The sequence below is a fragment of the Sylvia atricapilla genome, chromosome 10 (assembly GCF_009819655.1).
Source record: "Sylvia atricapilla isolate bSylAtr1 chromosome 10, bSylAtr1.pri, whole genome shotgun sequence".
Lineage (NCBI taxonomy): Eukaryota > Metazoa > Chordata > Aves > Passeriformes > Sylviidae > Sylvia > Sylvia atricapilla.
Genome location: NC_089149.1, coordinates 26,344,279 through 26,368,636, shown reverse-complemented (window position 1 = coordinate 26,368,636; position 24,358 = coordinate 26,344,279). Strand labels below are relative to the sequence as shown.

Below are 24,358 nucleotides of genomic sequence, written 5' to 3'. Positions count from 1 at the left end.
ATTTCCTCTCAAGCACAATTTTCAGTTTCTTCCACAAGAATGCTTTCTAAAAGAAACTACAGTCTCAAATAGCTAGAAAACACGCTCTGAAGCTAACTGCATTCACAGGCAAATATTACAATATGTTTAGAGTGCACATCTATTTTCCAAATTAGCTGAAACTTACTGTAAAAGCTACCACACAAAGGCATGTAAGATTAATAAGCACTAACTAATTAGGCAGAGAAACAAATTCACTTTGGTTTACATTAAAAAGATAATGTATTTACAGGTCTTGAGTATTCTACTGCTATTTTAGATTTTCACACCTAAAACTGGAAGTCTCGTTTCTCTGCCTTGCCAAATGTTCACTTATACACAAGGCTGATACAAAAGAACACAGTCAAAGCTGGGGTTTTCATAGCTGTGCTACACATTCAAGCACTGTGCGAAAGATGACATTATCCACAAAACTAGGCTCAGCTGAAAAATAATTCACAGGAAATAGTACTCTTTGAAGGAAGAAACATTTCTGCTTTCCAAATCTCATAAGGAAAATGGACATGCTGGTTTTAGGAGACAAAGAAACTGCATCAAATACACATAGGAAGATTTCCATTACTTGCCACTATCCTTAATAAACACAGATGATATAAGAAGGCGCAAGAAAAGAACTCAGATGAGGTTTTCTGCCACAACAGTGCAAATTAGACATCATGAAAATAATATTCCAGTTCATTTTCAGCTTAAAGCTCATCCTCTGAATTCACTTACAATAACAGAAAAAAACCTTCCTTATCTTGTATGTCCAGGGCACAACTAAAGGATTCAGAGAACTATGTATGTCAAGACAAAAAAAAGCTAAAGAAGAGTAGCAATTGATTTAAACAAAAATACATGTTACATATTAATTCAAAGTATGCAGCTTTTAAAGTCTGTTACTTATTAAAAAAGTGAAGTCACTCTTACCTGCTAATAGTCTGGACTTTGTGCCACGTAAGCTTAGACTCCAGTTTTCTGTGAGCAAGAGCAATAACTCGGAAGCCCTGTTTAGTGTATTCTTCCAGGACATGCTCAAAGTCAACAGGAACTTTAAAAAGATCAAGTTTAGAGTTATTAAAATATTTATATTTCAGTTGAGCTATAGAAGCAAAAAAAAAAAATTTGCTCCTTTACCTGTTTCCTGCTTACACAAGCTGGCAATCACTTCTGGGGCACCCTTCATGTAAGCATCCATTCTCTTTTCCCCAAGAACCCTGGCGATTACACACATGCGCTGCAACACTGAGGAAAATGGAAACTGGCGCACGATTCCAATTTCATACCCAGTCTGTGTCATACAGGAAGGAAGGAACAAAAGGGTTACATCCACATATATCTTAAGAAAAATAGGTATGTGCTGAATGAAAAAGCATACTTACCGACAGCTCAAACAATTCCTGAAAAACATAAAAAATACAGTCACTCTAAATATCAATTTTAAGTATTTCTTCAGCTACCAACTATTTCTATGCAAATCAGCAAATGAACCTGCACAGCATTCTTGGTATCAAGTCATATTGTATTCTCAATGGATTTCCCAAAACCTGAATATAAATACAATGCAGCTATTTGGTATCCTTTACTTAAAGTGAGAAACAGTATAACTGTAGAGCTTGATTTCTTGATTAGAATTTCCAAGACCTTTCACAGTCCAAACTGTCTATTTAGGCCTTGTAAATGACTGAAGTACTATGGTGTTTTGGAATGAGACCACGATTTTTAAGTAAAACCCCCTCCCCCAACCTCCCCCAAAATATGTAGTAAGTTTAAATAATGTGCAGACATCAACTCCTGCACAGTGATTACTGTTGTGCATGTACACTGAGCTCTGAACAAAAAAAAAAAAAAAAAAAAAAACAGACACTTCTATCTACAACAAAACATGACTCATACAAATGCACTGACTTGTTATACTCTCCAACTACCCTACTCTGTGATAATCTGGATATACATTCACATGCTTAAAATTTCCCTTTGTGAAATATTTAAAAATACTTCAAAATACTGCTAGAAGAAACTTTTAAATCTGCTAAGCAATTTTGGTTTTTTACTCAGCACTTTGTATTTTCTCTAAGGTACAAGAGTGGCAAGAATTCCACGCCACACAGTGACATTAACAAATGATAGTTTTAACTGAAACTGCAAGGTGAGCACACTTAAGAACTTCATTAAAACAGAATTTGGTAACAATACTAATATTAAAAGGCATAAGCTCAAAAAGCATTACTGTATTTCATAACCAGTCTGTAAAGGTAATAATGCTGACACTCAGTTTGCTCACCTTGAAAGTGGCATATACTGAACCACTACCTTCAACAATGGTTTAAATGTTTGTTGTGTCTTTGCCATCAAAACCCTCACAGTTCTGATCCCATTTCAATTTTTATCAGCCAGAACCTCAGCATAAGTAAAATGTGTTTCTTTGACTCAAATCAATTGTTTTGAGTTTTTATACCATTTCTTGATCTGTTGATTGCTTGGATTCTGGGGAAAGTTGTTTTGAAGGTCGAACCACTGTTGGCATGATTCGATTATGAAGGGCTGTTTCCTCTTCAGTTGCTTCTTCTAAAATCTGCATTAAAAAAAATAAAAATTATCTAATTGATACATTCATTAACTTTGACTTGCTCATAGTGCAATATTCAGGGGAAAAAACCAGCACTTACCCATCCTATTGCTTCAAACATCTTCAAATCAAGTGGATCCCCAGAAAGCACCCCTTCAATTTTTGTCAGGGAATGACAAGTTGCCATGCAAGCAACAAACTCTGACTTCAGCAAGCTCTCACTGCAAGCCTTCTCTTCCGGCAAAAGGAAACTGAAACAATGAAGTAATAATATACTTACCACTATAATTATTTATTATGAGCCACTTCAAAAGGTTTGTTTAGATTAACAGAAGAAAATTGACTGCACAAGTCCCTTCACTTGTATTTTCACATACCACAGAAAACAAATTAAGACTCTGGGCTGGAATCTTCAGAAACTATCACAACTTTTTCCTCCTTCAAACGCTTAGTGGTCATTCCTTTCCTGTCTAGTTTAATCTCTCATACAAAACCCTCTTATCACTTAGTATTTAATTAGCTAAGGTAATTCATTTTAGCAGCCCAAAAAGTCATCCCTTAGGAGGACAGGATTAAAGAAATATGCAACAGTAGCTGCAACAGTTTTGCAGTATGACCATGATAAGGTCTCAGACTCTCACAAATAAAATTCTACCTCAGCTTTGCTATGGAGTTGTAACTTCCACTACACCTGAACCACAGCTGAAGTGGCATTCCTACAGTGCATTACAGAAATGTTAATATATATGAGCTCACACTGAATTTTCTATTCTACTCTGCAGAAGCTGTTACAGTACAACTGAGTATCATATTTGCTACAAGCTCTGAGCTCATCCTTACCGAGCATTTTCCACCCGCTGAATTCCCCAAAGATCCAAACCATCCTCAGTAAGTGTGCCAGTCTGCAAAAGAGACCATGGGGCATGGCATAAAGAAAAAGCCTTCAGAAACAAATTACCTTCCATCAAAGCAAAAATTGACAGCTATTTAAAAAAATTACACTTGGACAATATATTGTCTTTTGTTTTCACATACAAATCAAGGCCTCAGGAAGGAAAATACAGTATCTCCCTTGCTTTTTACTATTAATTAAGTTCCAAACCTGCTATATAACTTTAAAAAACATTCAAAGCAGTCATGCTCCTCACTGGAAACAGCACAAATGAAACAGACCCTTAAAATTCAAAGACGACAGCACATTATCTCAATATTCAGGGACTGGGGACAATAGAAAATGGGTATTAAACCACTTTAGACATCATTTAGGCCTCCGGACGTGGATGGTTTTGGGTACATTAGTACTATCTTACATAGCTAAAATAGTAACTGACATGTACTTACAGTTGAAATAATACAGCTAGTATTACACTTATTAGTTGAGATAAAATCTAAGGAGGAAAATAAATTTTATCTAGGAAATAGCCAACAGCAAGGAATTCTGGCTAGCACCATTACTGTCTTCCACTCATCTTTGGTTAACAACAAAATATGCTCACTCAGCTTTTCACTGAAACTAACAAAAATGAGAAAAAATCTGACTTCACACTTGAGTTTTTCAGAAGCTTATGTACTAAATAAAGTTCTTAGTAAGCCCTAACTCCCACATTTCTGTGGTGCCAATAGTAAGTTAGAACTTGGGAGTGCTGAGATAAGAAAGCAGCTCAATTAAAATATCTTTTTAGAGAGGATTAAATTAAGAGAGCTTAACAGATGGTAAACACTGAATACCTGGAAGCTAACAGATCACAAATGTTCTAACCTACATGAAAAATGAGTTTTCCTTTTTTGTCTATACAAACTCCCTTTTCTAAGACAATGCCCCTCCAGCCAGCAAGGTTTCAAAATTCACCTAACCTTGTCAAAACAAACAAGATTCAGCTGGCCACAAATATTTATCCTTTGTGGGCTGATGCAGAAGATGCCAATTTTTTTCAACCTTCTTTGTGCATAAACGATGCCAGCAGTCATAGCAGCAGGGAGTGCTGGAGGCACCGTGATAGTGATAATGTCAAGAGACTCGATGATGATGGTACGAGCTGGAACCTGCAACAGAGGTCAGGGTTAATGAACAAGAACTCATTGCTTACAGATTCACTGTCCCACTGACGTGGGCAAAACCCACACATTGTTTTCCCCAGTACAGTGTGTTCTGGACTGCCCAGAAATTTAGAGCAATCTTCACCCACCATCAGCAATCACAATAATCCAGTCTTGAATTATCCACAACCCATAACTTCTAATTTGCATTTTCCCTCCTGGAAATATATTACTTTAAAACATTAGCTGAGTAATGAAAAAGTTTTTAAGAGGGAAAAAAAAAATCTTAACAGTTATCAGTTAATTCCTTGATAAGGATTTTTTTGCCTGCAGCATGTTTTAGATGTGCTGTATCCTCTTTCTTTTAAACTGTATATAATTCAGATGGTAATCTTACATAAAACATAGATAAAAATCCAGTAATTTGAGATAAAGAGAAATCAAGGTAAACTCAAATTTCTCTGTAAGATATTCAAATTCTGCTTCTGTGCTGAAATTTATTCTCAGTAACCCTATCTCATTTCATTGATATAAAATAGAGAAAAAAAAATATTCACTTTAAAACAAATTGTTTCTCATCATCTGAAGTGTGGTGGAAGTCATGGTCACCCTTTTCTAAAATAAGGCACTTCTGGACCAGAAATGAAAACATACCTCATTTAAGATGCTGTTGACAATTGTGTAAAGAAACCCAATGCCTGCCACCACCACCAGAGACAGGAGAAACAAATAGGCATCTCTGTAGAGCTTAAAATCAGTTGGCTTTGGATACAGTATGGAACGGACCAGCTGTCCTTTAGCAGTACTAAAGCCTAGAAATAAAAGAGGAGTAAGTTATTAAAAACACAAACAAAAGCAAACCTATTCAAATATATTAAAAACCTCAAAAAAACCCTTAAGCTATTAATTTCATTACAACTATTTCTCAATATCCATAGCAGATGTTTTGCAATACTGTAATTAAGGTGCTTTAAAAATATATGTGCACATCATACTAAGGACTTCTCTCCTATGGCAAGGACATGCAACTGATGCAAACAAACCCCTCCTCTGCAGCAGCAGCAAATCCTCACATGGTTTGGCCTGGCAGAGTTTGTTGTACTGCATTCTATTCCTCACAGTGCAGAGTTTGTGGGTATATTTATTGTCTAATTAAGCCAGTCCTTGAAAAAAAGAAAATGAAGATATTCAGAGTCCAAAATTAAATACTTAAATGGCAAGTCTCCATAAGGTCCCTTGAGAGCCAGAATGAAAGAAACAGAAAAAAACTGCAGTGCAGGGAGTCATATTCTGGAGAAAGGCACCTCCTGATGGCATTTTGACAACTAAACTAGGAGACTACCCTTCTAAAGGTCTTACAGTTGAACAACCAACAGATATCCCAAGGTCATACGTGAACTTTTGCCTTGATCTTTGAAGAGGCCAACATTAATGCCCAAAACATTTTCCATCTGCTTAGACTTCAAAGTCTATTTCTACAACCTCAATGTCAATGCCAGGTCTTCTGGCACTAGTGACAGCTCCCTGACAGCTCCTCAGTCTGCAAGCCTCCACAGCAAAGGCTGAGCCCTCCACCCGGCCATTTGGCATATAGGATTCTACCAAAACAAAGCAACTATAGCATCACTCCTAAAGGAGATGAGCTCATTACAAGATGAAAAACCATGAAGCCTTCAGGCTTTGAATTTGCTACTGCAGAATATGAACCATGGACCTGTTCAGAGAGGTTCACCATGTCTGTATGTACTTGAGTATTTAGCAATGAATGCTTTGTAATTAAACATAGTGGTCAACAAAAAATTGAGGACTACTTTCTATTCTATTTGCCATGGTTTTGTGCAGAAGGTTCTCTAACTACACAGGACAGACAACATCAGGGTAAAACAATAAATGAAAACCTCATGTGGTGTCTTTAGATCACACTGGATATACAGATAACTTTAGGGAACAATTCTGTTCTCTAAAGCAAAATAAACAGTTTTGAATTCTTTTCAGTTACAAATAGGAACGATAATGACATCCATCAGCTGAGTTTTAGGAGGAAAGAAATTAATACATCTTATTGTATTTCAGCTATAACATCAAACATGTTGAAAGCTTAACTTGGAGAATACTGTGAGTATAATCCCAGCAGATCAATCTTATATCCTGATTTATGACAAGATTAGGACCACATGCCTTGGCACACAACCATACTGAGTTCTGTTATCTTAGATCTTTTAACAACTAGATTTTTCTGAACCTTCAATTTTGTGGCATTTCTGTCCCTTATATAAAGGGATTTTTACTTGTATCTCACTGTGTGAGAATTACTTTAGTTCTTACTATCACAAATCTTAGGAGCAAGAAGCTGCAAGTGCTGTGACATCTATCCTGTTCTGTGGAGAGGGAAATTCCCTCTTGCCTAAGAACTGTCCTGTGACAGGAAGAACAGAGAATTTTGCATCACTTTGCTTCTCTCTATACATAGCCACAGCAGGAAAACCACATTTGTGCATATATAAAACCTGAATAAAGCCCAAAGAGCTGAATTCATTCTGTTTACAACAGGAGCTAACTCAGACCTGCCATGGGCAAAGAACATTTTACAAACATGACTTCCAGTGTCAGGGCAGTAAGACTCAGTGTGTTGGGAACAATTGCAATGCTCCTTGTAAGAGTTACAGACCACAGTATGAGACTTCAAAACAAAAAGTACTGTCCCTCCTCCATAGCAGGAGCAATACATCTTCAGCAGTTCATTTCTGTTGCTGCATGGGCTCACCTTGCTATACATGCACACCAGCTGGGCACATGGAATTTGTATGAGAAACAAAACAAGTTGAGATGGATATTCTTAAAGGGCAGATGTGTTCAAGGGAAGGAAAATATCTCTTTGAAAGAAAAGACTAATAAAAACCTCAAGAATGACAATAAAACAAAAAAACCAAACTTTTATTGCTAAAGCAGACTAACAGAAGGTGAAAAGAATACACCAGAGTAAAAAGCAGCTAATTAGGATGAAGTTATTTGCTGGAAAACTTGCTTTAAGTAGCAGTCTAGTCAATGCAGTCCAATTTCTGCTTTCTAATTCTACTGTACTTTGGGTTATAGCTTGTGTTCATTTATTTTGTGGCATTTTTTTTAAAGATGATCTTTGTAAAGCAGAGTCCCACAATTGTATTAGCTTGTGCAATTGGTTGTCATAGAATATATGTATTATTTAACCCCAGATCTCTAACATAGGAATTAGCATTTTTGTAGACAGATCAAACTCATTTTTAAACTAAATATTACGTACTTTGAAATAACTACAGGTAAAGAAAGACATTTGGCATTGTGAATGACACTGCTAAAATCAGCTGGTCCCCACTACCTACTCACACCTTTTCCAAGAGGCACATGCAGTTCAACCAAGACACTACAAAAAACCCTCTAAAGCACATGAAAATATGTTCAGATAAGTTTTAAATTGATGCTGAAGACTGATTCACTTTCTTGCTTGCCAACTGTTAATCTTCAGACCATCACCTAGTTTTATTATTGTTTCAAGACTTTTATCCAGCTATTTGGGGTATATTCCTTTACCCAATCTTAGCAGTATCAGCCAGTTGATACACACCAACAAAAAGAAGTAACAAATTAACAAGGGATAAACTTAACAATCAATACCTGTTCTCACCACCAAAGCTTTGACCAACTCTCCAGTGTAGAACCGGGTCTGAATGACATTGGTTCCACAGAACAGCGTGTGCCGCTTGTGCACTTCAGGACTATAGATCTCATCTCCCACTGCTTTTGGATATTCTGAAGGATTTGGCAGATTAATCTTTGTGACAGGAACACTTTCACCTTAAAGGAAAGAAAGCCTCTAAGCAAGATCAGAGAACAGACTTTTTTCATTCACAACTACAGGTAGAATAATATCATCTCACTTCACCAGCACACAGGCAGACTTATGGCAGTAATCTTCTTTTCAGCGTGTTATTAAGTAGTCTCTCACCTATTACCCTCAGCTCAGCAGGTTCCCTACCCAAATGCTATTCAACTCTATTCCTTACAGAGCTTTTCTTCCCCTTAATTCAAGTCACATAAATGTAAAACACAGTTCATTAAAAAAAAAAAAAAAAAAAAAAAAAAAAAAAAAAAAAAAAAAAAAAAACCAACCAAACAGGACATGTTTCCTTCTCTTGCTGAAAAGCATCACTCCCATCTTTACTTAGAAAAACTAGAAGCTGAAGAAAATTATTCTCAGCTCTTTTGATGACTGACTGCACTCAAGCTAGGGCTGCAATCAATTTTTATCAGTTGCTAGCAGCAGCAAGAGGATCAAGTACATTCAGAAAAGCGTAACATGATAGAACACACAATCTCTGAATTACCATTTTCTAAAGGCTGTCAATTTGGACAGATTATCCAAGGAATCAGAAAAAGTCCATCCTAGTCACTGAAGCTGTCCTTTAAATACATCAGATCCCTGATTTTCACCATATGCAACATATTACCTGAGATAATACTTGGTGGTTTTAAATACAGAACATTCTGCTCACTACCTTCATTTTTGGAAGAAAATGAAGTTTTCTTCATTTTGTCATGAAATGGAGAAAAAAGTTTGGGGAAAATTTTTATGAAGAAGTAGGCTTCGGAACTCCATCTGCACTGAGAGCACCAAGTCAAGGGGCAGGAAGACAAACTCTCAAGAAGAAAACTTTATAACAAGAAACTATCATTCATTTTTGGAGTTTCCAAGCAGTATCAGGTGGCTGTTGCAGATAAGCAGGACACAAGTACATAAGTACTTCAGAATATGTCTAATTGCAAAAACATACATATTTCAAACAAAATAAACATACACACTTCTGCTAAAATATACTGCAAGTAAGCATGCACTAAACTAATATTTTTAGTCATGCAGCACTGTGTATCAATTTACCTGTTAGCATACTTTCATTTACAATGCAAGTACCACTGAGCAGTACTGCATCACAGGGCATAATCGTCCCATTGGATGGAATCAACATGGTATCTCCAGGCACGAGGTCAGTGGAAAGGATTTCTTCTATTTCTGAATATTAGAACATAAACAAGTTTCCTTGAAAATAGCCACCATCTGTAAAACCTGATAAAGATCCTCACATCCAAGATCCAAGTGGTGAAATGTACAACTACTAACAAAATGAAGTAAGACTTCATTTTATTAATGGCATGGAGAGATTTTAAACATATACAGAAAAAGCCATTGACAAACCCCAATTCCACCACAGACTAAACTCCAGAGCACATGGATAGAGTGCATCACGACCAATGAAAGGAATCAAGCTTATACAAAAGATATTAACAACTAGCTACACTGTAACTTCAGTATAAAGACATGAGCCCAACATTAATGTATGTCTTGAAAACAATATCATGCATCACAATCTTTTGGATATCACACCTTCAACTGCTGTGGTATCCAAATGAGAAGAAGTTTAGAATTCATCTTGCAGCCCTTGTTGGGTAATAAATTGTTATGGAAACCAAACACATGCACATCTTTAAGTCAGGAAAGAAACTAGACTAATAGCTATGTAAGTGGAATGGTAGAGAATGAGAAACAGCAATAGGACAAGCATCTAATCTAGAACAAACCTGGTACTCACTGAAAATACCATCTAGAAGGTAAATACTGAACACATTACACTATCTAAATTCCACTCTGAACTTCTTTTCCCATGCAATTTTGCTAGGAATGCAAGCATTTCAAGCTGATCAAAGAAAGAACAGATGCAGACCTACTTTGCACTCACACTTCATGAGCAATTTAAATTCAACTTTCCAGGCCACCTGTGAAATTTACCTTGGTTTCCTCTGCAGACAGAAACCCTTACAATGCTGTGAGCTGCTACCATGTCATGTAACATAACATATTGCTGCAAAGGGGAGAAAAGCACATTATTCAAAAGCACAGCTTGTCTTCTTCTAAATGCACATTCTACAGTAGAAGTGATGAGATTCTCTACTTTAACAACAAAACACTACTCAAAACATTCTCTTGAACATAGTTTAGAAAACTTATGGGCAAATAAAGTTTGGGTGCGCCACTCTGTACAGGCTCCTATTTTTAATAGCATTTTGGAAGCAAACCTACACTGTCATGCAAAATCTTATAAAATCATTTGGTCATTAGCATACAAAAGTAAAAGCTGCAGTAGCTGTATGAACTTGAATTTAGGTAGAAGTTGTTTGGGGTTTTTGTTGTGTCTGGCCCAAATTCAGAGATTGCAATTTAAGGATAATTACAACTTTGATTTCCATCAGCTAAGTCTACAGAGAAAACTGAATCACCAGTTTAACAACCCATATATGCTTCACTGCTGCTCAGTTCTTTCAAACAAGGAAACAATGCAAGATGGACTCACTACTGCCAATAAAACTTGGTACATAAACTTCTGTCCAGGTTTTATTTAAGCAAGTTAGTGTTTCTGTTATCTGAGGCCAATCTACAGATTCATCAGCATGGAAAGTCTGCAAAGGTCTCAAAGAAAACCACAAATCCAAACCTTCAGCTCAAAGAGGGAAAATACATATCAATATTCTACCTATATAAGTCTGAAAAGTTCTTAAAGATTTGTAAGCAATTTCACAATAAAATAAGACAATCAGTAAAAAGCCAAAATGATGTATCAGTTTTCTTTGAACTTACCTTTCTAATGGTGTAGAGTGAGCTAACAATGGATATTACAGACATAATCACAATTGCTAATGCATAGTAGTGATACTCATCAGTGATCCACAATATCACACTGAACAACTGGAAAATGTAAAAAGGGTTGAGAACCTACAAAAGGGACAGAACATTCAAGTTACACCAAAAGGTCACATGGGTTCTCCATTAGAACAAAACTGAAATTATCCTCCTGCAGGGAGAAGACAGTTTCAGTTCTTTACACATAATTTTTGTTTGGTTTGGAAAAATGATCCTTTTTTTCCACTACCTCCTCAGCCCCTCAAAAGCACAGTTCTCACTCAAATAACACACAAATAATAGACTTTGAAGACTGCATGCACTTTCCTCTACACCTCAAAACAAGGTAATGGGAATATTTGATGCACCTTAGGTGATAATTCTTAAAGCAATTGGGATGTTATTTTCTATTTACTCTTAATAAAGAACTCTGACATGTTTTCTAATGTCCTTAGTAAGGGCACCAGGCTGTACTCTGGAGAGCTTATAGCTGAGGCCTCTTTATCTTTAGCTCTAAGGAAAGCTGGAGAGGTCAAAAGAAATGTCCACATGATTTTGTTTTACAATGCTGTGCTCCAGTGGAAGGTTTCTGACAGTCTATAGTCATTGCACTAGAAACAACTTTCATAAGATATCCCTTTTTTTCTTTAATTGGTTAAAGAAAAGATTTTACCTCCTTAACCAGAAGCTTAAAAATGGAAGGCACTTTCACAGCAATTTCATTTACTCCATAGAATGCTTTTCTGCATAAAAAAAGAAAAATACAAAAAAAAGTTAAGATTTTTATTAGGAGTCTTACTGATGTCAAAGCAATTCCACTAATCTGATAAAGTATAACATGTCCATAAATCTGTGACTCTCTTGTTATTTATCATAGTTTCAAAAAGTGCTTTTCAGAAAACACTTACCTAGTGAGATGTTCCAATACAAAGATAATTATTTTATACTTCAGTTTAAACTGTACCTTATTTTTTAGATTCTTTCATAACAAGATTTCTCTGTAAACTTTATATGGGTCCAATATCATTAAATATGTAATTCTGAAAGCCAGTATGTAATTCTCACTAACTTAAGCTTAAACAAGTGTTAAGTCTTACCCAGCAGTACAACACTGTTTTCAAGGTCTTGTATCTTAGTTTTATTCTTAGAATGAAGAAGAGCAAATCATGAAAGAGGAATCAAGAAACCAACCTCTGATGGGATCAGAGCTGGTTAAATGACAGTGACATGAAAAAGTTCTCAAAATTATCTGAGGGGAAAGGCTTTTATATTAGAAAAAGACAGATTATCAGAAGATGAATTGCTAAGCAAGTAGATGCTCCCATATTTTAACCTGTATGAAGGTCTCATTTTCAAAAAAATCAGACACTGATCACTCTATTGTCTTCTGGGCGTTTTAACACTCTGAGCATAGGTAAGGAAACAAACAATCCTTCCCTCAAATATTGCTGCAATATTACCTGTAATCATGCATTCCCTTTGTCAGTCCTGTGCTGTGTTCATTATGAATTGCAGAGCAGAAGGTAGATTCATCTAGACCTCTAAATAAAGGAAAAATCAATGAATTCTTTAAGAAATCTGATATTTAAATTAAGTTTTCAGTGACTTGAAAGAGCTAGGTCTTTGCCAAGAGCTATACACTGTTCAACAGAACAACAAAATCTATTGACTAATGTGTTCTTAATTGGTTTTGTCACATTTGCTAATACCAATGACACATTAAAAGCAATGTTCTTGTTGATATATCACTGTAGGATAGTCATACCTATTCCAATCAAAATGGAGACACTTAAAAAATTAAGAATACTAGCATAACTAGTATTCAAAGACCTTTAAAAAGTGAGCAAGTTTTATAAAACATTATATGAAATCAATGTGGATAAACATTTCTTCAAATTATCTTCATTTGACTCTAAGTAGTAATGGAAGTATTTTAGAAAAAATTAGTAATCAATGTATTAAATAAATCTATACCTCAGCTATTTTGCAGCATCTTACTATCACGATGTTATTCATAACTAGGAAAAATACATTCTACATTTTTCAGTTCTTTTTTATCACCAGAAGACTCATTTTCACAGGACTTACCCACATGATGTGAAAGCCAATGCTGTGCTTTAGGAAATCTGCAAATATGCAGAAACACCTAAAGCATCATTAGGTATACAGCTATGGGACTGTGTTATCAATTTCAATATATCAGATGTATGCTGCCCAATATCCAGGTATTTTCTCGTGGACATATTTTGGATGCACAGGAAAATATCATAACCTTCCAAAAGGCTTTCACAGCTGCCATGAAGAAACCAGCATTATTCTACACGAATGATTTTTATACTGGATATATATTAAGTTATTATCTATCAAAAAGGATTCAGAGTTGTCCCAGTGGAAAAAAAAAGAGAAAAACACAACTCTTTATTGTGCATGTTTAGTAACAATTACTTCCATTCTCTAAAACACGGGGAAAGCTTTAAATATTCTCACTACTGCAAAGCCTAGGATCACATTTCCACCAACTGCTTGTACAAGAACAGATGATCAAAATTATGTGTTAACCTGGCCCTAGGTTTACAAGGTTTCTCTAAACATTTTTAAGTTCAAGGATTTTAAAAATACTACTTTAGATTAAAAAATACACAAAACTCAGTTAATAGTTGTGTCTATCCTCCTACTCTATCATGAATAATTTTTCTTTTCCTGTAGGAAAAGAAATGTAACAGTGGATTTAAGGAGGGTCCCTAAATTTAAGTGGTCTATACGCAAATATGCATACCTATGTATGCAATGTCCATGCAAAGATAGAGCTTCTAGCACAATGTTCTCTGCTTTTTACACTCCTGCTACTGAATTCCCAGGGCATTAAAAAGAAAAGAAAATAATCAGTGTGCAGAGTTTATTATATAAAGCACTCATCAACCCACTCAGAAATTCAGTTGACAGTAGCTAAAACAAAACAGACATCCAAGGTCAGAGTTGCATCCTCTTTGGCTTTGTGACCAAGTCTATCTTAGTCCAAGAACAATTACACTTGCATTTCCTGTGTTTAAAAGGTGATCTTAATATTATGGTAATATAAAAAGAACAATGATATGAAACTCAAGCTCTCATAACTGAATTAGCTTCCCAAGAAATCTTAATTTGCCCCCCTTCTGTGTTGTGCTAAGCCTTTCATTATGTGATCAAACTATTCTGTCTCTGAGTACTTGTATAACAGGCAGCCCAAAGTGAACGCTCTCCATGATGCGGTGTTGTGCTTACCTCACAACTACAAGCATGCTGCCTGCTTTAAAGGTTTTACTATAAGGGCCTCTGTCTCATAGACTGTCTCTTTATAAATATTAACTTGATTCTCTACCACATCATTAGGTAATATCAATTTCTGGTTTGTATATATAAACTGAAGAGCAGAATAAGAAAATGTATCTTGGAGAAGGACAAATTTTTCAAGACTTCTTTTCAGAATACTTATCATTCCCAAGCTCAGATATTATTTTGCACATCCTATCTAGTACTTCACTACATGACCATATACTTTAGAGAAAAGTTATAACAAACTAGCATTTTTATCTGACCTTGTGGAAAAGTGACTAAGTACTCTAACAGTATCCAATATGTCTCAGGTCCAGTTCCTTCTCCTCTTTACTATTCAATAGCTAAATAATCCTGTCCAGTTCAGCTACTGTACCTGACTAAACAAGTGGCCAGGCTCAGTCATGGCTAATACATCAAACAAATGAAAGTTTGGCTTATCAGCAAGAATGTGATTGAATAAATGCCCACATAACTTCACAGGCATATCTGAGATTTTTCCAGGGCTTATAAATTGGCTGAGTTATCACAAGAACATCAAAAGGCACAGTCAAATAGCCACAAATGCCAAGTTTCAAGTCACTGCTTTAATTCTAAGGAGCAACATTTTTTTCTAAATACATGGAGTCAATATGATTTTTTTTCCAATACCTCTTCTTAACATACAAGTATAGTTTCTTAATCTCATCTATTCCCTTTGAACAATTTAAATTAGGAGCACTACAGGCATGAAAACAGGAGCCAGCAATGCAAACTGATGAGTGTCACTACCTGCACAACCGTAATTCACGGGAGGCTTAACACAAAAAAGCATACAAAGCTTTTAACTACTTACTCCTGAACTGATACATTTCCACACCCCCAGATGATGACTGCTCAGTTTTGTAACTGCTTGTGTTATAATCATTTCTTAAAATTGTTGATAACTTACATATTACTTGGATACACTTTTTTGGAAAAAAAAAATCTCCACATGATGGTTCAATGCAATGAACACCGATTTAAGTTTAAAAGAGATTATATTTCTGATCTGAACTTATTATTTTAATGGACAGATGCCAAAAATGGGGAAGCCTGTGCTCGTTTAACTCGTGGCACTATGAGAAGGCCTTATCACAGAAAGAAAAATTTTCTTCTTCAACGCTAACATCATGCAACAGTGCTGCTGGATAAAAGAAAACACAATGCATCACAAGCTAGTGCTGCCCACTAAAAGACATTTTTTATCAGTGCAATAGACCTGTTTCTGTTACTGAAGAGTAACAAAAGATGGATCAGATCCAGCTCAGCTGCACTAAAGCATAGAAATAGGCCTACACAAAGATAAGCAAAAAAGGTATTTGGTGAATTCCTCTTCTTCCTAGATACTCCTTTTGGGGCTAGCTAAGCAACACAAAAAACATAATTTATTCCATCATAAGCAAAGTTTTTGAGTGTTCCTTCCAAAGTTTTTGAGAATTTCCTTCCAAATTCTCACTGAATTAAAATCTCCCTGCCCTCACTATGGTTTAAACAAAGACTCAACAAGCTAAAACAGCTGGTCAGAAAATATCACCAATTTTCAGCATGTTCTTAGGCATGCTATTTTATCTTTTTAGAAATGCAGTTTGAAGCACAACACATAAGGAAAAAGTTATCTTACCGTACAACATCGAAACTTTGAACTGAATCATTCCAAAAATACTTCACACTGTGATGCGTGAAATAACGAATCTGTAAGGGCAACAAAACATAGACGTTAAACTGGTACAGCTTAACACCTCTTTTCTGACTGACTTTATGACTGACTTTATTCTGAGAGATGACAGAAAGTGAATTTAGAAAAGCTTCACTGAAAAATGAATACTTTTCTTTCAACATAATCTTTCAAGCTTTCCACAATTTCCAGTTATAGGTTATTGAGAAGATGAGTTAGTTAGCCTTTCAAACAAAAGCAGTAGCTCACGTGTGCTGTGCTGTGTGTGTTTATTCCCAATAGCACTTGAGCTATTTGAAAATTAGCCAGCATAGTATTGCAAGATTACTTACAGGCAAATATTTTTTCAAATCATTTTTATTCTCTTCTGCAGCAGATTCAGAGAAATGAACAGCATGGCCATTTGAAACCTTGTGCACGATAGGCTGAGGATTCTGTAAAGGATTGGCTCCCAAGGAAGGCATAATGCGAACCTTTGCACAAAACCATATCTTGAATTCATCCTTAAAAAGAGGGGGGAAAATGAGTTTGCTGAAAGAGCATTTAAACAGTATTTTACTACAACAGTTGTAGCAAAACCACAGATCATAGATTAGCAGAGCTTGTACAGAATTATAGAACATACCTCCAAAGTTAGTACCAGCTACCTCAAGAATAACTTTCCACAATTCCAAAAGCATATTTTTGCACTTAGGTCAGCAGTTACAGCTTACTTCAAAAAATGTATCTTTGCTGAACAAGGGAGGGGAAACCATGTTTCAGCTTATATGAACAAAGTATTTGTTCTGTAGCTGTTGATGAACATGATTTCATGTATCCTATTTGAACCTGCAGCAATCATGTATTTGATCCCTAAAACCGAAAGACAGACTATGCACTATGCTCACTGCAAACAGCTGTCAGTCCTCCCACAGAGGCAGTGAAGCGACACAGCCCCCAGGAGCACCGTTCTGCACTGCTGTAACACAGTCATGTCTACACTGCAAGGCAAGGAGTAGTGCGTTCTAGCAAGCAGAAGGAACTGCAGATGGGGAGAAGCACATCCCCCTGCACACTTACAGTTGTTCTCAGTAGAACCACCTCACAGTCTTTAAGTGTCGTCCTTTTGCACGTTGCTTTCACACGCCACTGGGGCATCCAGTAGAGGAGGAGGAGAAGAAAACCACCAGAACAGATCACCCCTACAGTAACTAGCACCAACTTCCAGCGACACAGATCATAGCCATAGATCTCCTGCATGGAAGCAGAGAAAAGTAATGATGAGTTTCTTAATTACCGAGGCTCAGGATGCTGACATTAATTTTTCATAATGTGCAGTATTTAAAGCAAACGAAATTGCAAAGCCATTTCCTCTTTTTCCTTTTCTAGAGGAAGGAAAGATTTGAAACACTTAATACATGATGGAAACAAAAAGGAACATTGTTTTGCTTAATCCGAAATATAAATATCAACAAAAGCCTGACAGAGACAGATCATCCACACTGCGTAAAATATCTCATTGCAAGACTGTCTCCTCTCTGCACTGGTCCCTAAGGACTGAGGTTGCAACACAACCTGCCTTAACTCTCAGAGAATAACAACATTTTTGACTATGACATATCACAAGTCAGCTGAACATTTAAGAGCAAAAGCATGTGGTTTTATCAAATGCTGATTGTATAACATTGCATTTGATTAGTTAGGATTCACAGTTATGAATTACTACTGCAGGCTGAATTTTATACATTCTTTAAAAGGCCCTAAATATATCAAACATCACTTTTTAGTAGAGAATTCTAGAGAATTTAGTAGAGAATTGCTTATTTTGGCTGCCATTTAACAAGAAATGCTACTTTCCAAACTCCAAGCCACACTCAAAGGTTCTGTAACTCGCACTAGTTAGAAAAATCCTTCTCCCATGAAAAAAACTCCAGTGAGAGTTTTAAAAACTTTCAGTGAGAAAGCACCAACTTAACTTGATGACAGCCAGGAACAGAAAATAATTTAGTGAATTACTGGACACTGTGTTACATTCCTGAGTTTCACATTACATCATTAGATTATATTTCCTGCAGTAAAAGGGCAATGAAGTTTCCCATTGAGTCCCACCCATTGTTCATATTGACATGAACTTCTCGGATTTTTTTTTTAAGCAATAAAATAGGAGAGTGAAGGACAGTGAGAGAAGTTAATGCTTCTTTTTAGAACAAAATAAAATTATTTTCAAAAAAAAAATTAATTTTAGTGAGCAGGCCATAAGCATCTGTTGTTCTAAGATACATTTGCTTACTTTCCATATTGGAGCTGTCTAGTGAAGAACTACTTTTCCTAGCAGTGTGCACTAGGACAGAACAAGAACTTCATTTCACAGAAATCTATCAGTTTTTGAAACAAAAATCTATCTATATAGACCAAATGGAACGAACCCTATGAACCCCAAGTGGGCTAGAAATTGAAAAATTAGCTGCTAGCACTTTCCTGTCAAAGCTTACTGGTTTGAATTACATTATGAAGCATTAACCTGTTTTAAAATACAACAAAAAATCTCCAGGATTTGGAGGGAAGTAACCCAAATTAACCAAAGAACAAAAAAATAACAGTAATAATAAAAAAAAACCAAAATGCAACTCAATTTGTTTCTATTTTCATGTGTAAAAGTAGAAATGTTAAGGACCAAAATGTGTTATCTACTGGACTGACCTTAACAAAAGCCTTCCTATTCCAAGACTAATTTCTTAATACCAAAAAATATTGCCACGGATAATCTTATAAAATTGATTTAAACTGAGACAATCCACTTCCCAATGTAATATGCTCCCTTTAAACCGAAAAACCTGAAAATGTGTTTTCTTCCGTTGTATAAAAACAGATTAACAGAATTCATTACCATCTCATCTTCCTCTGCTTTATTGACATATTTCTTTTCTTCTTTCTCCATGTTTAGTATGATATGGAACTTCTCAACTTGAGATATGGAAGACCTTCAACAAGACAAGAATTGAAAACTGAAGCAACATTACTGATTTTACACCTAAGTTTTAGGTCATTTCAAGTTACTTTCAGTAAGTGCATACATAAAACACAACACTGACAAAATATTAGTATTTATCTTCAATTTACACTGTTACTAGTTTCTAGAAGTAACTATCAAGAGAGATCTATAAAGCTTTATGATTGAACACCAGATGAATACAAGTGAAATACTGCAGAAACATCAGGCTTTAGAAGAGGGATAAAAGAAAACACAATGCATAGAACAATGCTTAGAAGCTTGTACCAATCTAACTTGGCTACATTCTACATGTGGCAAGCAGTTTTTGGTACATTCTACAAGCTTTATGATGGAAATGTAAATTATTCCTGGGGAAAAAAAAAAAAAAAAGCTTAAAAGTAGGTCAATATTACACATTTGTATCAATAGCTCCAATCAGATGCTTTCAGAAGTCAGGCTACCCTTCAAGAGGAAAGGCACAGTACCCCTGAGATCTACACTTCTCATCTGAGCTGAAGAATAAATACATCCTTAAAAACATTTAGTCCTCGGTTTATTATTTCTAAATCAAGACCTGCTTTTTGGTCAGTCCCTTTGGTCAGACCCTTCTTCCCAATTCCTCTACGATTCAGGTTGCATCAAAATCTCTCACAGTTTCTAATCTTGAGAAGTGCTTTGAGGACAGACTAGGATCACAATTTTTATGAATAAAAAAAGGCATGGAAAAAATATGGCACTGTCTACGAGATGAATGTAGTGCACACAGATCCCTACTCCAAAAGGGGAGAACTACAAAGGCTACAACATACTGTGAAGCTGATAAGAATTTTCCTCACCACATAAACAAGTAAAATCAAAAGTACCATGTCAAAAAGCCAAATTTTTGAAATTAAAACTGCATCTAACCTTCATTTGGGCACCCCTGTACATCTTAACTGTATATAATTTATAATTAATGCACAGGAACAAACAATTACCACAATTAAAATCACTGAATAGCCAGTGCTCATTTGCCAAGACATAGATTAACTATGATTCTCTGCACTGACATGATATAAACTTCCATTTTATTTACTGCACATTCATAAATCTCTCGGAAGACAGCTACTACCACAGCTTATAACCAGTCCTCAAGTATTAAGTCCCACCTCAAGTATTAAGTCCCAGCACAAGCAGCTACTCTAATTGTCCTTTTTTAGGCTGTTACTAGTATTAGGTAGCACAATAAGTAGAATCACTATCAACTTCTCTATCATGAGCTCCCCAACATTTTCACAAACCGAATCACCAGACTCCAAGTCAGATCCTCTCAAAGGCAGCTCCTGGATCCATGCACTTACATTCACGAGCAATGCCAGCTTCAAGGGGCCCCTCCTCCCATCTCCTGCAGCTTATCCACAGCATCGCATCTGCATGTGTTTTCTGCAATCTACATCTCCTCCCCAGTTAACCCAATAAATGAAGTAGGAACCTGACAAGAAAGGTTTCTTTTGGTACCCAAAAACTGGATTGATCTCCTGAGAAATCTATTCCCACTGCTGAATAAGGTCCAAGTAGAAGAAACATTCAAAGGAGAGAACTGCAGCACAGCACAGAGCTGAGTCCCAGGTGAGAAGCAGCTCAGTACTTCATAAATTGAGTGTTTGATACAGTTGGCATTTTGTTCTGAATGCAAGGAATCTAACTTGGCAACAGCTACCTCCTTTGATTGGAACATCAGTTCACACTTCCCTTGCTTTGTTAAGCTAAAAATTTTCTATTGCTATACTATAATTTTACTACAGGTTTATTTGGAAATTAAGCCATATAAGTCATTAAAGTTCTAAACCACACTTATGTTTAAATTGCCACTTTTCTTAACTAAGGAGCTTTCTGCCCTGGGAAAGACATAGATAATACATAAAACCAGTTAAAATCTGTCCCAAATCTACACAGGACTGCTAAGAAAGCTCCTGAGGACAATCTTGGAATTAATCACATCAAAAACTTTATGTACATCATACAAATCACATTTTCAATCAAGAAGTCATGCAGCCAGAAAAAGTTCTGTCTGTTTACAGAATTATACTTCTAATAGAATTCACAGCTCCAGGAAAGAATTATTAGGTTAATCATAGTTGAACTAGTCTGCTCTTAGACAAACACACACTTTCCTACTATAATGTACAGTAACATCAAAAAGGGTGCCTGCAGGCAACTCTCCAACCTTGATGGATATACCAAGCAGGAACTTGATACAGGAAAGCACAAGCAGAAAAATAAATGCAAACAGCTTCCAGATCAGTGGATCTCAATTGAGATTTCCATGTGGCCAATACGTCAGCAAAGGGACCTTATGGGACATCATGGCAGTATGAGAGAAGTGCAATTGCCTTCATTTAGGGTTGTTCCACTGCTGGGAAGGAACATCAGGTTGTGGGTCTGAAGAAGGATGAAAGGAAATCTCAGCACCAGCAACAATTCCTGTGATTCAGTAAGCTCTTTGAACAGCTGGGTAGACTCAGACAGGGAATACATGAGGAGAATTAGGAGGCTATTTCTGACTCACATCATTAGCTCCATCTGCATTATTTTATACAGACTCATTTACTGAACAACCTTCAACTAACACACATTCTCAACATGGCACATACTGCTGGTAATTTTCCATATTAAACTCCAATTCAAATCTCTAAATTTAAAAAGCATTATAGAGATATCTTCTTTGTTGTTGGGTCATGGAAATTATTCCTATTCTACAACAAAGAACTGCACTCTTCCCCCTATCATATCCCTTCTGGCATACCATCCCTAAGCATGTCATCAAGAGTTCAAAGGGGTGAGTTCTTTGGTTTGTCTCCCAGTGCCCTGTTGAAAGCTAGGGTTGAACAATACCACCTGCACTCCCCAGGGCTGCTTGCTTTGGTGACTTCAGGCTGCTGGTCAGACTAGAAAACCTTACCAATTCACAAGAAACTTTGGCAATCTGCATTTGAGTTTTATTTCCTTCCTTCTGTAATTTGATAGGGAATTAAATATTTCACTACTTTAAACCTTTAATTAAAGATTGAAATATAAACCTTGAACTTCTCAGACCATGAGAGAGTATGACATTTTACTAGTACTCAAACTGAATTGAGGTGGAAATCCACTTGCAATAAACATTATGAACATGGGAATATACAAATATAATGTGCCTCTGATGCACATTATAGGTTGCCACTCAGCCTCCCTCTGGCCCTGACGTGACTAGCCAGAGAAATCCTCTCCCCCTTTAAACAAATTGAAAATAGCAACTTTTTAAATAAAGAAGACTTATAACCAATGGAAATGGTGGAAGTTACTATCACTCTACTCATAATTTTTACTTACTGAGTTGCTATTGTATAGCTAAGCATATTCTAGAGTCAGAGCAGTAGGAAATATCAAAAAGGTCTGTAAAAGAAAACATTTGCAATATTTTGTAACAATGTAGGTATAAATTTAACAAATGGTCTAGAGATCAGCTGAACAGTGTCTGAACTGTAAGTACTTTTAAGAGCATACATTTGAGTCACAAGCTTAAAAAGTAAATCTGCAACTTTGCAAAACACAGTATATCAAAATTAAGTTGAACAGCATTTCTAATTTGTTACTGTCCTGATGAGTGTGCAGCTGCAAGCAGGACAGCACCTGCAGCTTCAGACTGAAGCTGATACTATGTTGGAGCTAAAATAAATCACAAATTGCATCACTGAAAACATTACAGCAGTGTACAGAGCTTAAAACTATATGCATCCCTCACAATGAAGAAAATGCTGCACTTTTTCTCAATTACTACAGCACTCCGTATTTGTTCATCAATCCTGACTAAACAATCAGGATACCAAGCAAATGTACCAAAGTATCTGTAAGTAAGCATTTGTAGCAACAGCTTAAAAGGTGCAAGTAAAGTCATGGTGTATTTATTAAGGGAATTGTTCTAAAAGCACCAGGGCAAGTCTCCATCAGTACACTTGAAGAGTTCTGCAAGCCACACTTTCGAAGGACTATTGGCTTACCTCAAGTCGATTTTCTAACAGCTGGCAAAATTAGTAAACTACTTCAGTGCAAATTTTACCCTTAGAATTTGATTTTTGGGGTGGGAAGCAAAGACAATCTTCCCTCTGTTGGCTTCAACATTCGTCCCAATTCCACAATCCTTAAAAACGAAATAATACACACATTGCTGCCATCCATTTTTTCTTCCAGTTTTTCAATATAAGTGGAAGTTTCATAGCTTCCAGAGAAAATTTTTGAAGTCTGGACAAATTACAGCTCCAAAAGAACAAACTTTTGATATCTCCTGCAATCACTGGGTAATTTAAACCCCAGGTTTCTCAGATTAAAATGTAATTTTTGAAGTTGAAGTCTTTAATAAAATCCATGTATGGATAAACAAAAAAACCATTGAGTTATAACATTTGCATATTCTCTTATCATCTGTCTGCTTAAAATATGTGAGTAAACTTCTACATTTGTATCTTAAACACTACTTACTTTATTCTTTTCAGATCTTTGTAAAAGGTCCTGTGATAACTAATAGTTTCTCTTACCAACAAGCAGTCCAGCAGCTGTCCTCTGCACTTGCTTTTGTTACCATGAGTTAGCGAGGCAGTTCTTAATAACGGGAGACCCTATCTACAAGGGAAGTCCTGACAAATGAACTATTTTGTCTAAAATCTAAAAAAAGTCTCCAAGGGCTTTTCAAACTGTTATCAAAAGATTAACATATCAAAGAAAATTTGGCACTGCTTGGAATGCTTTTTTTTTTTTTCCCTCTTCCCTCCAGTGTGGCTGAACAATTGCAAGACTGTGGCCGCTGCGCTTCCAGGCATCAGCAGCCCGGTCCAGCTCCTTCTATTCAAACAACAAATGCCTCCCCAGGAGCCTGCAGACAGTTGCAGGGCTATGCACAAGCCCTGATACTATCTGCCCAGCTAAAAGCATCTATGCTTCTGACCAAACCCTTCCTTGTATTTACAGCGGTCCTGAGTGAAGACAACAACATTCATTTTGAGGAGCTGAAGGCAGCAGGTCAGAAATGCACAC

The 24,358-nt window shown here is 36.3% G+C and overlaps 1 protein-coding gene across 2 annotated transcripts in view; it reads right to left on the bottom strand.

The window, feature by feature from the left end:
- ATP13A3 (ATPase 13A3) overlaps window positions 1–24,358 on the bottom strand; it is a 52,704-nt gene that overhangs the window by 14,313 nt on the left and 14,033 nt on the right. For both annotated transcript variants that reach the window (XM_066326413.1, XM_066326414.1), the window contains exons 2-19: window positions 19,205–19,298; window positions 17,398–17,571; window positions 16,671–16,841; window positions 16,285–16,355; window positions 12,791–12,871; window positions 12,004–12,073; window positions 11,289–11,423; window positions 10,443–10,515; window positions 9,537–9,668; window positions 8,276–8,455; window positions 5,279–5,436; window positions 4,442–4,630; window positions 3,428–3,489; window positions 2,688–2,838; window positions 2,477–2,593; window positions 1,401–1,418; window positions 1,156–1,309; window positions 949–1,069 (exon numbers count right to left, since the gene is read on the bottom strand). In XM_066326413.1, the coding sequence (XP_066182510.1) occupies window positions 949–1,069; window positions 1,156–1,309; window positions 1,401–1,418; window positions 2,477–2,593; window positions 2,688–2,838; window positions 3,428–3,489; window positions 4,442–4,630; window positions 5,279–5,436; window positions 8,276–8,455; window positions 9,537–9,668; window positions 10,443–10,515; window positions 11,289–11,423; window positions 12,004–12,073; window positions 12,791–12,871; window positions 16,285–16,355; window positions 16,671–16,841; window positions 17,398–17,571; window positions 19,205–19,298 (2,151 nt within the window). The remainder of the gene's footprint in view (window positions 1–948; window positions 1,070–1,155; window positions 1,310–1,400; window positions 1,419–2,476; window positions 2,594–2,687; window positions 2,839–3,427; window positions 3,490–4,441; window positions 4,631–5,278; window positions 5,437–8,275; window positions 8,456–9,536; window positions 9,669–10,442; window positions 10,516–11,288; window positions 11,424–12,003; window positions 12,074–12,790; window positions 12,872–16,284; window positions 16,356–16,670; window positions 16,842–17,397; window positions 17,572–19,204; window positions 19,299–24,358) is intronic.